At 44.9% G+C, this 12,553-nt stretch overlaps 1 protein-coding gene and 1 long non-coding RNA gene across 2 annotated transcripts; both read left to right on the top strand.

Annotated features, from left to right (window-relative positions):
- The first annotated feature begins 236 nt into the window (after positions 1–236).
- LOC120643041 lies at positions 237–1,244 on the top strand. The gene is made up of 3 exons (XR_005662838.1): positions 237–629; positions 927–1,018; positions 1,176–1,244. It is a non-coding gene; the product is annotated as an uncharacterized LOC120643041 (long non-coding RNA).
- A 9,161-nt stretch (positions 1,245–10,405) lies between these two features.
- On the top strand, positions 10,406–12,179 carry LOC120641081. The gene is made up of 4 exons (XM_039917039.1): positions 10,406–10,476; positions 10,907–11,117; positions 11,197–11,367; positions 11,890–12,179. Exons 2-4 carry the CDS (start codon positions 10,959–10,961, stop codon positions 11,980–11,982), a joined length of 423 nt encoding a protein of 140 aa, XP_039772973.1. The 5' UTR covers positions 10,406–10,476; positions 10,907–10,958; the 3' UTR covers positions 11,983–12,179.
- The last annotated feature ends 374 nt before the right edge of the window (positions 12,180–12,553 follow it).

The raw sequence follows: 12,553 nt of genomic DNA, 5'->3' as shown, positions 1-12,553 counted from the left end.
CCCCGATGTGGATCTCATAGATTCACGGAAATAGTAACCTCGTCTAGATTGCAGGTATGAATGTGATGTGCGCCTGTGCCTATGATCTGTGGATTAGCTATGGCTACTCTGGTTATTAGTTACCTGATTGCTTGATTGTGACTGGTTATACTTGGTATGCTAGTTTTGATTATTGCCTTGTTGTCTATCATGTCCTGTCGAAAGAGAGAAGAGATTACAACATATTGTTTCACAGTGCTTACTCTTTCCAAGTCATGTTCTTGTCCATTAATAATTTACTTTCTTGTCCAGATTGCCTGTGATATCTTTGATAGTCTGCAAGACTGCAATCCAGTGTTAGCACCCCCAATATACTCTACTTAGTTGATATTTCATAGATCATTTCAGATACATATATTATTAGTGAATGTTGACAGACACTGCAAAATGGCAATATGAAAAAAAATTCTATTTAGTTTGACTGTCTTCAAATTCTCCTTTACATTTACTTGTGACCCAGCTCCAATATGTTCCTTTTGTTGCAGGCCATGGCTGACAACTTGTAGGAGCATCACCAGATAAAGGAATTGATTGCAGAAGCATGGAGCTGGGATTGCCCAAACTGCAATCATGTCATTGATAACAGTGATGTAAGTATATCTTTGTCGAGTGCTCCATCTCTACACAGATACATGGCACATGATCAGATAATTGTCTGCCAACACCCAAGTTCTGATAATGAAGCCCCTCAAGTATGAGTATTGCTAGTGAAGTCTTGCTAAGAACTACTTTAATTCCTGTTAGCAAGTGGTTTGCTTGTCCTAATGGATCACTAGTATCAATTGTCGAGCATAGTATTTTAATTAAGTCTACAACATTAATTCCACTATTATAATAGAACCAGTTCGTGCTGCTGATCCATTATTTTCTTGCTTGTTTTTTCCGAGGCTGTGGATTCTGGTAGGAACAATTGGCGAAACTCGGATGAGCATGAAAAAGCCAAAGTTGTCATGTAGTCCTAGTGCTGCCACCAAGTTAGGTTATATTCAAATCTTTCTAGTCATTTTCTGGTCTGCTATGTTACTTGTGTTACTTTATTTTCAGACGTAAAATACCTGCAACTATTGGAACTCATTTGCTGCAACTAGGACTTTTTAGAGACTAACTGTGATCACTTGTTGGTATTATTATTTCAGGGGCAGCTCGGCTTAGTGATGCAACATCAATAGCTTATGCCTAGGTGTTTGCTCCTAACCAAGTATGGCCAAAAAGGAACTCATTTGCTGTTGGAATTTAGGGTCGTGCTTTCCTTCAAAGTCCTAGCTGTTGAAATAATTGAATATAGATGGTAAGTGGCCATGACTATGTGAAGTGAGGCTAGTTATGCATTATTGTGAGATTTTTGCTAGATTGAAACCAAAGTTAGAATGTGATTCCATGCTGAAAGATTAAGTTTGTTGCATGCTTGCAGTTCTCATGGCTCTGTACAAAGACCAAGAACCAAGTGCATTGAATTTGTTTGAGTGCCTCTGTAGAAAAAAAAAGAGAAATGATACACCTTATGTATAGATTGCCATTGCATGTTAGCTTTCAAATACAGCTCATTGCAATTCTAGATGAAAATATTTTAGGGAATTTGCTGTTGTATGTGATGAAATGCTCTATCAAACATTTATGTGATGAGATGTTAATTTATTGTTGTATCTTGGGTTGGGCTGAAATGATCATACTGTTTATATGGGCCTTGTAAATAAGGCCCAAATTGGCTCATGCGCCTGCTGCCACATCGTGGTCCATGTGGCGCGATGTCACTGCCATGTCAGCATCCATGTCATCGTCCACGTCAATTTACATGTCATCACTGCCATCCATGTCATCCTTCATGTCATCAATGTGTGACATGGCAATTGAATCTGTGACGAAAATTATACTGTTCGTGACGTTAATTTTCGTCATAAAAAACGGGTTTGGGTTGGGCTTCAGGGCCCCGGAGACATACAATGACGATTTTAAAACGTCATGGATCGAGCAATCTATGACAAAAATTTAAGAAAGGTCACCAGGTGTGATCTGTGACGCTCAATACATGACGTTATTTGAGATCGTCATAGATACTGTTTTATGACGGTTTTTCAGTGATCTGTGACGAAATTCAATCGTCATGGATCATCAGATTTTTTGTAGTGTGATTTTTCAAAAACAACAAAAGCTTCCTCTAGGAGGGAAAAAGTAGTACATGGCATTCCGTATACACAAACCACTGGTTTCAAGTCACGCTTGCTTGTGCATCTTTTATCTTTTCTTTTACCTGCTAGCCTGACTCCCCCCGCCTTTTGGGCCTCTCGCTGTCCATGACCTTGCAGCTGCCCCTCTACCTAATGGTGATCTGCATGCTCGCGTACGTGGTGCTCCAGAACTTCTGTGTCGATGGGCCTCTGTGGGAGGCGTTTGCGTGGTCTGCTGGGGAGGCGCCTCTGTCTCTAGTACCTATCTGGTTTATGGAAAAGACGAGGACCGAATTCCTCAGCACTTACGCTGAGGAGCCTTATGACGACGGCGGCAGTGACCTCTCAAGCAACCTACTAGGGCATGACAATGTGTAATTGATGGTACAAGTTACGCGTATAATTTTTTTTTGAGGATCAGCATTGTACCACACATGAATAAAGCGCACGGCTTGATACAAATTAGGCGTATGATTTTGGTGCTGTTGGTGAAGTGATTTCACTTGATAATGGAACTTATTTTAGGCTTTTGCAATTGACGTGCACATGCAAGTATCTTCGTTTTTAAAAAAAATGTGGCACTGTCCGCTGGAGAGTTTTTTTGGTGCTCCGTTTGATGCCAAAACAGGTTTGATGCCGCCATCCCCCATTATTTCTGAAAGGCCAACGGCACGCAATTTCTTTTGAAACATTGTAACCGCTCGCAATTTTGCCGGCCATAGTTCTCATTACATGCAACACACTTGGAATTTCAGCCGAAAATTGGCGAAATCTGATTCTAGCCGTCAATTCTCGAATCTGCAATTTTTTATTTTACCCAGATAAAATTCGTTGCAGTTACCTTTCAGCGAAAAGTTATTCAAAGTTTAGTAATTTTTAGCTTGTCTTTCGGCCTGTCCTATGAAAACAGCGTTGAAGCTTGAAGGTGGCGGCGTAATTCTGTGCAGATGTGTTCTCGCGAGGCAGCGCGCCAACTCGGTTCAGCCGGTGCAAATACGCCGGCGATCAAATGGGTCACAACAAACAACAATCTAACTGCAGTCGGTGCAGTGAAAATCGAGCTAACCGTTTTGCGACTGCGGTTGGTGATGCACCCGTAGTAAGAGATCGAGGTGGGCAGTGGCAGCGGCGGGCGACACGGCTGGACAAAGAAGCCAGGGCTCAGTGCCACTGAGGCCTACTACTTGCGTGAGAGAGGGACGCGCTGGCGCGACAGGTGGCAGGCTAGTCTGGTTGGGTTGGGCCGAGCCGCGACGACAGAAAACAGGCCTCGTGCGAGAGGGAGTAACTGGGCTGGACCGAGATTAGGCCTGCTGTTCTTTAATATTAAAAAAAATTCAAACATTTCTGAGAAAGGGAGACTTCGAATTTGAATGAATTCCGGATTTTAAATATGACATAGGTAAACACCAAACAATTTATTTCTGATAGAAATAAATTGAAATACGAGTCGTAATAGGTTTGCTGAGTCCTTATACCCAAAACTCATCGTCGTTGCCTACTCCTGCCTTCATATACAAGGTCGACATGGCGCTACCCTCTCCAGCGCAAGGTCTAGCGGAAGTCGGTAAACCAATCAAGGAACTAGCCAGGCAAAGGAGCGCGGGCACGGCAACGGAGGCCCTGGTCCTTCGGATTTAACTTCGAAGACGGCGGCCATGAAGAGGAGCGCGACCGCCGCGGAGGACGCGCCGGAGCTCGTCGTTACCAACCCTGCGATGGCCAACCTGATCAACGTCTTGATCGTAAGCGTGCTCGTCCTGATGGTTTCCGTTTCTGCAACAACCTCATCTCCTTTCGTTTTCCCTTCTGATTTTCTGGCCTCTTATGTTTCTACGTACGCACGTGGTCTTCTGCGTGGCGACCAATGACGGAGCTTCATTGGGGCCAAGGGGGGCCATGGCCCCCCTAGCCAATAAAAATCTCCACTGCATGAATAGCCCATGTATCGGGTGCCCGCCTTCGTGGTGCCCATGCTGAGGAAGGATATCATCAGCATATATACTACGGGCACCCCTGCCGCCAACAAGCAAATGAAGCCACCGGCATCTGAAGACGTGTAGCAAAATATATAAGCAGTCAGAGCTCGTTCTCTCTGCTTCGTGGTGTTAAGCTGTGAACTTAGCTTAGTGTCAATGTTTGTGTACGTGAGCTTAGGTTATCCTTGAAAAATGCAAAGCAATATTGAGAGTCATATTGTTATTGTTAGAAATAATAGTGTGTGTGATCAATTAGTACAAGCGCATGATTAACACATGGCTTAGTCAATCCTATCATTATCGGACACTAATGACGGGACACGCCCGTACAGAGACGCACCTTCCGAACAGGCACGTTGGTGCCCTCTTTCGGCACCCATATATATATATATATATATATATATATATATATATATATATATATATATATATAATCATTGTTCATTCATCATTAACACGAGAATCAATTCAAGCATCATGTAGTTCCATTGCATCTCCTAGTGTTATATATGGTGGGTTGCTTGTGTTATGATTCTAACCCATGAGCAACATATATGGTTTGATAAGTGTGTAGAAAGCTACACAAATTTACCCTTCATGGTACATGAACCTCATGAGGTATGTATTTCATATAAGTACCATGAACACAAGCTATAGGATAAACTTCCCAATTATGTCAAAATCAATATGCATACATTTACTTCGTGATTCAAACACTAAATGCACATATTTAGGGGGAGTTCATCCTATGGTTTGTGATTTTGAGACTAACATGTTTGCAAGTTTATCTTTTATAGTCTCACGATGGAATTAACACTCTAAGAGAATGTTATTCACGATTAATGTGAACAAACAACTCTATAAGAGTGATTAGATAAATTGTGCTTTCATGCATATTGAGCCATACTCTATTAAATTTAAATGCTCATATCTAAGTTTATAGGCTATGTGCTCATATATTTGCTTAATTTGGTGTACCAAGTGCTCTTCTTTTAAAGACTTCAATTGTTGCAAGTCACTTTCGATTGGTACATGCAAGGTAAACAAAGGCCCCCGGAGGTATGCAAGGTTCTAAACTCTTTCAATTGGTATCATTGTCAATTCCTCATTATTTTAGAGCTACATCCGTGCATGATATGGCCTAAGCTTCCTTATTTGAACATCAAGTTGTGCATTTAATTTTCACATTATCATGTTGTGCACACACTTTGTAGGAAGTTTAGCTCATATCATGCTAGTTTTGTGATTTTGTGATCCACCCTAGTAAATTTTCAATTGGTATCTTCATTGATATCATACAATTGGATCATGAGTCATGGAACTAACTCCTTAGGCTACTAATCTTCTCTTGAGCTATATTGTTTTGCAAGAAACCTTTTTAGGTGATTTGATTCCAAAGGGGGAGAGATGTGGATCAAAGCAAGGCATGTTCCCAAGGAGGAGAAGTATATTCTAAAAGGGGAGAAATGCCGAGTGGATCAAGTCAACATATGAGAGAGGAGTAGCAAATAGGGGGAGGAGAAAAGGGAGAATCATGGTTTTAGGGGGAGGCCCAAGCCGACATTGGATGGTGGCAAGCATCCAAGCAAGTGTAAGTGGTTCAATTTGACAATTTTTGCAAATTTATGCTTGCTTTGATTGTGTTATCATCAATCACCAAAAAGGGGGAGATTGTAAGGAACATGATCCCATTTAGGCCATTGTTTGTGATTTTGGTGATTGAGTGACAACATAATCAATGGGACTAATGAGTTTGTGAGATCATACTTGTAGGCGTTATTAGGTCCCATGGATATGAGTCAACACGTCTAATTCATCATCGAGACGCAATGTCCAATCCATCGTCAAGACGCTATGTCCAATCCACCATCAAGATGACAAGTCCAATCCGTCGTAGAGGTGTCAAAGTATAGTGAACATCCAGAGATAGAAGACATTTGCAGATTCAGCTGCACCAGTTAAACCGATGGCCCCACCATCGGTGCATCCGATGGTTGTCGGAAGATCCGACGCCTTATGCATCGGCGCAATTTAGTGTGCCAACTGAGCCAAGTGAGAAAATCTGAGTGGCACCGGTTGAACCGACGAGGTCAAGACGAGCATCGGTACATTCAACGTACTATATTCCAGAGACGATGTAAAATGCGGAGGAGCCACGCCTTCAGCACCGGTTGAACCGGCAGTGCATCGGAGCATCCCATCGGTGCAATGACGTCAGCTGAAGAAGTTGGTCCAACGGCAAGTTCAGATGCTGCGAGTGACCGGTTTAAACGACACCCAGTCATCGATTAAACCGATGGCTCCGCAGACAGTGCGTCAGAAGCTCAACGGCTACTTCAGGTCTGAGAGTGACCTTATGAACCGATGCCACCCCATGCAGAGGCATCGGTTCATCCAATGGTTTGCTGATTTCAGCTATTCGTTAGAGCAACGGCTCCAAGACTTGGTGGTTTATATATACGCCTCACCCCGGCCATTTTGAGGTTGCTGGAGACTAGAGAGACCCCATACACATTGAAGAACACCTCCAAGCCAACTCAAGCGCATATTGATCATATCATTAGATTTTAGCACTAGCTTTGTAAGTGTGAGTGCTAGATTAGCTCTTGAGAGAGTGAACAAGTAAGGTTGTGATCCTTGTGGCTGATTCTAGAGTGAACCAAACTTGTACTTCGATGCGCCGGCCTTCTTTGAGCATTGGTGGCTCGCCGGCACGTCAACGACCCTCCGACTTGGTGTGGAGCAGCGTCGACAACATTGTGCGGGGGACGGAGACCCCTCCTTCGTGGGCAATCTCCCTTAGTGAAAATCGGAGTCAAGATGACCGTGATTGTGTTCACGGAAGAGACTTGATTGCCGGGAAGCGATACTCTTCGTGAGTGCTTCAACAACGTGGATGTAGGGGCGCCTTTGTAGCAATCCGAACCACGGGATAAATCCTCGTGTCGAGAGTTTGCTTCCTCTCATCCCTTCTCTTTAAGCTTCAGCATTTCATATTGTCAATTGTGTGCCTTTACTTTCTTAGTGTAGTATCTTGCTAGAATTGGCTATAGGTTGCAAAACTCTTTTGGGATGAGAATTTCACACTAGAAGAACCATAGTTGCACATCTAGATAGCTTGTTTTAGCTTAAATTTTGTGCAAACTAGTTGGAGCCATATGTCAAGTTTTTAAGAGAGCCTAATTCACCCTCTCCCCCTCTTAGACTAGAGCACCCGATCACATTCACTCGGTCACCTTCATCATCCATGGTGATCAGATTATCGCCGAGGATGATGCGCACGATGAAGTTGCGGCGGCTCATGGCGAGCGGCGGCGGTGGGCAAAGGCCATGGGAGGGGACAGAGCTGGCGGAGGACAGCGGCGAGGCGGAGCCCGGACAGGCGGAGGACGACGACGACGTAAGTCCCGGCGGACAGAGACGGCGGCGAGGCGTGGCCGCGCGAGGGGGGACAGCGGTGAGGCGCGAACGGCGGCCGCCGGCCGCTGCACTAAAGGGTTGTCGGGCCAAACGAGCCGGCACAACACGCTTAAGGCACCTTCGGGCCGTGCCTGGGCCGGCAACTCAGCCCATGGGTGGGCACAAAACGGCCCGTGACTTTAACCGTGCCTAAACATGCCGTGCCGAGCCGCCCGTTTGGCTTAATGGTTGTATGGCACTGCACATGGCCTTGCTCACCGCTATAGTCAGCCAAATAGGCTGAGCCCGACGGGCCAGCACTGGCACAAGCCGAAAACGGTCTGGCCCGGTACCGCCCGCGCCCGTGCCCGGGCCGTGCTAGGCCTAGTGCCGTGCCTGGGCCGCAATCACGGCCCGCTTACAGCCCACGTAAAATAAAAAAGTCCACATCCACTCCTTCCCCCCTCTCTCTCTCTCTCTTCACGCGCCGCTGCTGCCACCTAACCCTACTCCCCTTCACGCACCACCACCGCTTTTTGCCTCCCCGTGCCTGCATTCGCCGCCGCCCTCGGGCGCCTCCGCCGCTGTCGTCCCCGGTTCCCTGACCACCGCCGCCGTCGCCCTCAGCTCTCAGGCAGCCGCCGTCGCCCCAGCCTCCCCGGCAGCTGCCGTCGCCTTCATCCCCGCCTCCCCCGGCCACCGTCGTTGCCCCGCCACCCCGGCCACCACCGTCACCCCTCCGGGCTCCGGCTGCTGTTGTCGTGCCGTCGTGCCCAAGGGCACGGCACGACACGCCGGCGCCCTCGTAGGGCCGTGCCTGGGCCGGGATGCCGGCACGGCGGCACTACGCGGCATGGCACGGCAGCGCCGCCGTGCCCCGCCGGGCCGTGCCTCGCCGTGCTAGGGCCGTGCCATGCCCGGGCGGCCCGTTTGGCCATGTATACTCACCGCCGTAGTAAGATTTGTAGCCATCCGGCCGGTTCATCTCATGTGAGTTACCACGCTAATCTATAATTTATATTCCGTATATTTCTATTGGAAGCTGTTTTCAAGTGCATGCAGACATATAATAGGGCTGCTAGCGCTCTAGCTAGTACAAAACCGTAGGTTGGAAGTTGGAAGTTGCTGCATGCAAACACGAGTCTTCTAGCGGCCAGCGATGGTACATCCGTATTGCTTAAAAGTGATATTCCCTTGATGCACTTTGCTGCAATGGCAATAATATATGAAGTTAATCTGCTCCAAAATCTAGATTTTGATGCTAATAAACCTCGCACATGCATGCTCAACACATGTACACCGACAGAAGTAATGCAGATGCTTCGTCAGCGCACGGCAGCGCAGCTACATGATATCAATTCTGAATGATTGTTGCCTAGCTATGAACTTGTCAGTATGAATCTCATCTGGCCTGCTCTGAATTGCCTGAAAATTTCATCAAAAAAAATCACTGAAAACTTATAGTCTTGTATGAGATAGTGTTCTGTTCCATTAATTTCTGAAATTGGATCTCATGTGTCTATCTAAAATTTCGGAATTTGAGAACCAGAACGTGCTGTCTTCAACCACTTTTTGCTTTAAATTTATTTTGCTAGCAGATGATCAGTTGATAGCCATTGTTCTGTAAGAGTTGCTTAGTTTTCATGCATATTAATTAGTATACTACTGTGTAGGTCCTGGTCTAATTTTTCAATAACATTTCCTGCTTAGTTGTGTAGGAATAATACGCCTGCATAATAGGGCTCTTGCCTCTTGGTGATTGCTCTTTATCGGTAATGGTTGCAGTATAGTTGTGACTTGGTCAATATGAATCACATATGTGGATTTCTAATTCCTATCTGCCTCAAAAAAAAAAATGAAAACTCGTAGAGACATTCACTAGTTGCCGGATCTCTCTAAAATGTGGAGGTGTCGTTGGTCTTGGTCTAATTTTTTCTGTAAGGTGTCTTGATTACTTCTGTTGGAGTAGATTAATATGCCTGTATAAAGGAGTGCACGCGCACCACAAAATCCATATTTGAACGGATGTGAACTTGTGGAGACATGGCTCGCTGTTTTATCTTACACGTGGATCACAAAATGAAAAATCCCATCTCTTTGACGTATTTCAACCGGATGTAAGGAGTCCGAAACAAAACGAAGTGTCCCACCAACGGAAAAAAAAACATTGCATGTACCTCTCAACCTACACTGTTCGTAGAACAGGTCACCACCACACAATTGTAAGGACTTCGGAGCTCTAGTTTCCCGTATACCGGCCGTATCATCACAGTTTGATCGTTAGCTTTTCTCGTAGAACAGGTAACCACCACACAATTGTAAGGACTTCGGAGCTCTAGTTTCCCGTATACCGGCCGTATCATCACAGTTTGATCGTTAGCTTTTCTAGGTACTCTTCTTCTTCTTCTTTTTTTTTTTTGAAAAGCACTTCTAAGTACTCTTCACTATGCTGCAACCAACTAGCTAGAGATGTTCTCCTCTGCGATCTCACTTGAACGAGGTAGCAGGCAACACACAATTTGCAACTGTTCAGCGCTGCGGAGAACTAAGTTGGCCAATGCCGGCCATGACGTCCGCCCGCCGTCGGGCTTGCAGCTAAGCTGCCGGCCTGCCGCGGCACGATCGCCCGCGGGATCACCGCCGCAGGCACCGCGCGAGGTCATCAGCACGCACCACCTTGCAGCTGGCGTGGAGCTTGAGTGAGGGGCCGGGCCTGGCAGCTGGCGCACGCTGCGGTGCAGCCCTCCGGCGCGGAGCGCCAACCAACCCCTGCTGGGCGTCCTCCGCGCCCCTCTGGGTGTGGCCATATCTTCATAATAGTTGTTTTCATTCACATTGCAGAGCAGCCACTGGGACGCATTCTATAAATTCTACCGCAACACTACTGATAATCAGTTTTGTTCTGCATTCCTCTTTACCTTGTATTTTTCATTCTGTGCTTAACATTATATGATCCCAATAGGGTCCTTGAAATGGCAGTCCATCTTCTGTGAGCATTTCCACATATCATAGTCTGGCACCATTCTTATTGACCCACTCTATTAGACACGAATGACTTTGTTAAAGGAATAATATTTTGAGGTTGCCACCGTGTAATAACAAACAAGAACTAAAAGTGATAAAAGCAAGAAAGGAATATAAGTATTGGAGCTTGTAGTTTACTGATAAGCGGCATGTAATGGCTAACACATAGGCTAATTTTTAAGAATAATCCTAACATAATCACTCACCTTCTGGCACTACTTTTTGTTTGATAGGTACGGATTGTGTGGCAGTAATATTTGCTTGCTGTATTTTTCCCTTATAGATTACTTTTCTTTGCAGCTGGGGCAGACCATACTTGACAAGAGAATTCTTTCATCTCTTAGGAGAAAAGATGGGGGACAATGTGATGCTTATTGTTGCTGAAAATGACGATAAACTTGTTGCTGGTGCTCTTAACCTTATTGGAGGCAATACACTGTTTGGTCGACTATGGGGATGCCTTCCAAATGCTTATTTTCCCAACTTGCATTTTGAAGCTTGTTATTATCAAGTAATTTGCGCATCTTTGGAACCATATAATCCAGCAAATGTCATTATTTAGTTCGCTTATGGAATACTCGGTTGTCCAGGCAATTGAAGCAGCCATAGAATTAAACCTGAGTAAGGTGGAGGCAGGTGCTCAAGGAGAGCACAAGATCCAGCGTGGTTATCTCCCAGTGACAACTTACAGCTGCCACTACTTCTCAGATCCTGGTTTTGGGAAAGCTATTGGAAATTTTCTTGCAAATGAGACAGCTCAGGTATTTTTTGGGTCAATACTTTCAACCAGTTTCTCGCCAAAATCACTGTTCCAATCTATGTGTGCCTGACAAGAATCTTTTTTTGTCCGCATCTACAACTCTGCCATCTGAGTACATATTATCTGTAGTTAATCTGCGTGCTTTTTGCCATCCAAATGCCAAACTCACTGCAGGTTGAATACTTCATCTTGCATCCTTGACTGTGAAACTTGCATATTCTTTTTCTTTTTCCCGCCACCTATTTGTAAACGTCACACAGCTATGATTTTTTTGATGAAAATAATTTCTTGTTACCGTTCATCAGCCTCACGTTTGGAGCTAAATGCTAATCAATGTTTGCTGGTGCACCAAACGTGCACAATATTTTTTTCCCAGTAGCTAGTTCATTTGTTCTATTTTTCCTCCTAGTGATGGGCAAATGCTGACATTACTAGTATGGCATATATTCTGATAGATGTTTTGCATGCCTTCCTGCCTTTTACTGAAGCTCCAACTAATACTTTTTTCTCGTGTAAATATCAGGTTAAGCATGTTATTAAGGTCTTACATGATTCTGGTCCATACAAGGATGACATATTGAAAGAATTTGCACCTGAACAAGAGGATAACAAGTAGAACATTGAAAGGACTAGCTGCTCTGCACACTGTATCATAGAACTAGAATCTTATGCAGCGATAGGAAAATAGGAATAGTGGATGATCCCATTCATACGTCTCTACAAGGAGCTGATATTGTTGGTCAAAGATCCCCACATCTGAACATTGCTTGGAATGTAAATATTTGAGATTTAAATCTGAAATCATTGTATCTGAGGTGCCACGTCTGAACTGTTTCCTAGAAAGCATGTATTTCAGATCGCCCTGCAAATGGGCTGAGATCCACGCTATATCCACACCAGCCCATGTGTGGCATTAAATGAATAATTTATCCACCCCAACCAATTTATTGACATGCAAAATCCAAACCACACCAATCCGGGACTTCCTTTCACCCCACGTCCAACCAAACCAAACATATATCCATGGGTTCCACCCATTAAAAACCAATCCCTAGATAATGGATTCACTTCTGCCATTAACTGCTAATTGGGTGGCGCTAAAATACTAGTAGTAGGCTACGTTACAGCAGGTAGCAGATACAATGAAAAACTAAAATGACTATGAAGCTTGCAGTCCTTGCGTATCT

The sequence above is a fragment of the Panicum virgatum genome, chromosome 7K (assembly GCF_016808335.1).
Source record: "Panicum virgatum strain AP13 chromosome 7K, P.virgatum_v5, whole genome shotgun sequence".
Taxonomy (NCBI): Eukaryota; Viridiplantae; Streptophyta; class Magnoliopsida; order Poales; family Poaceae; genus Panicum; species Panicum virgatum.
This window is presented reverse-complemented; position numbering and strand designations above follow the sequence as displayed.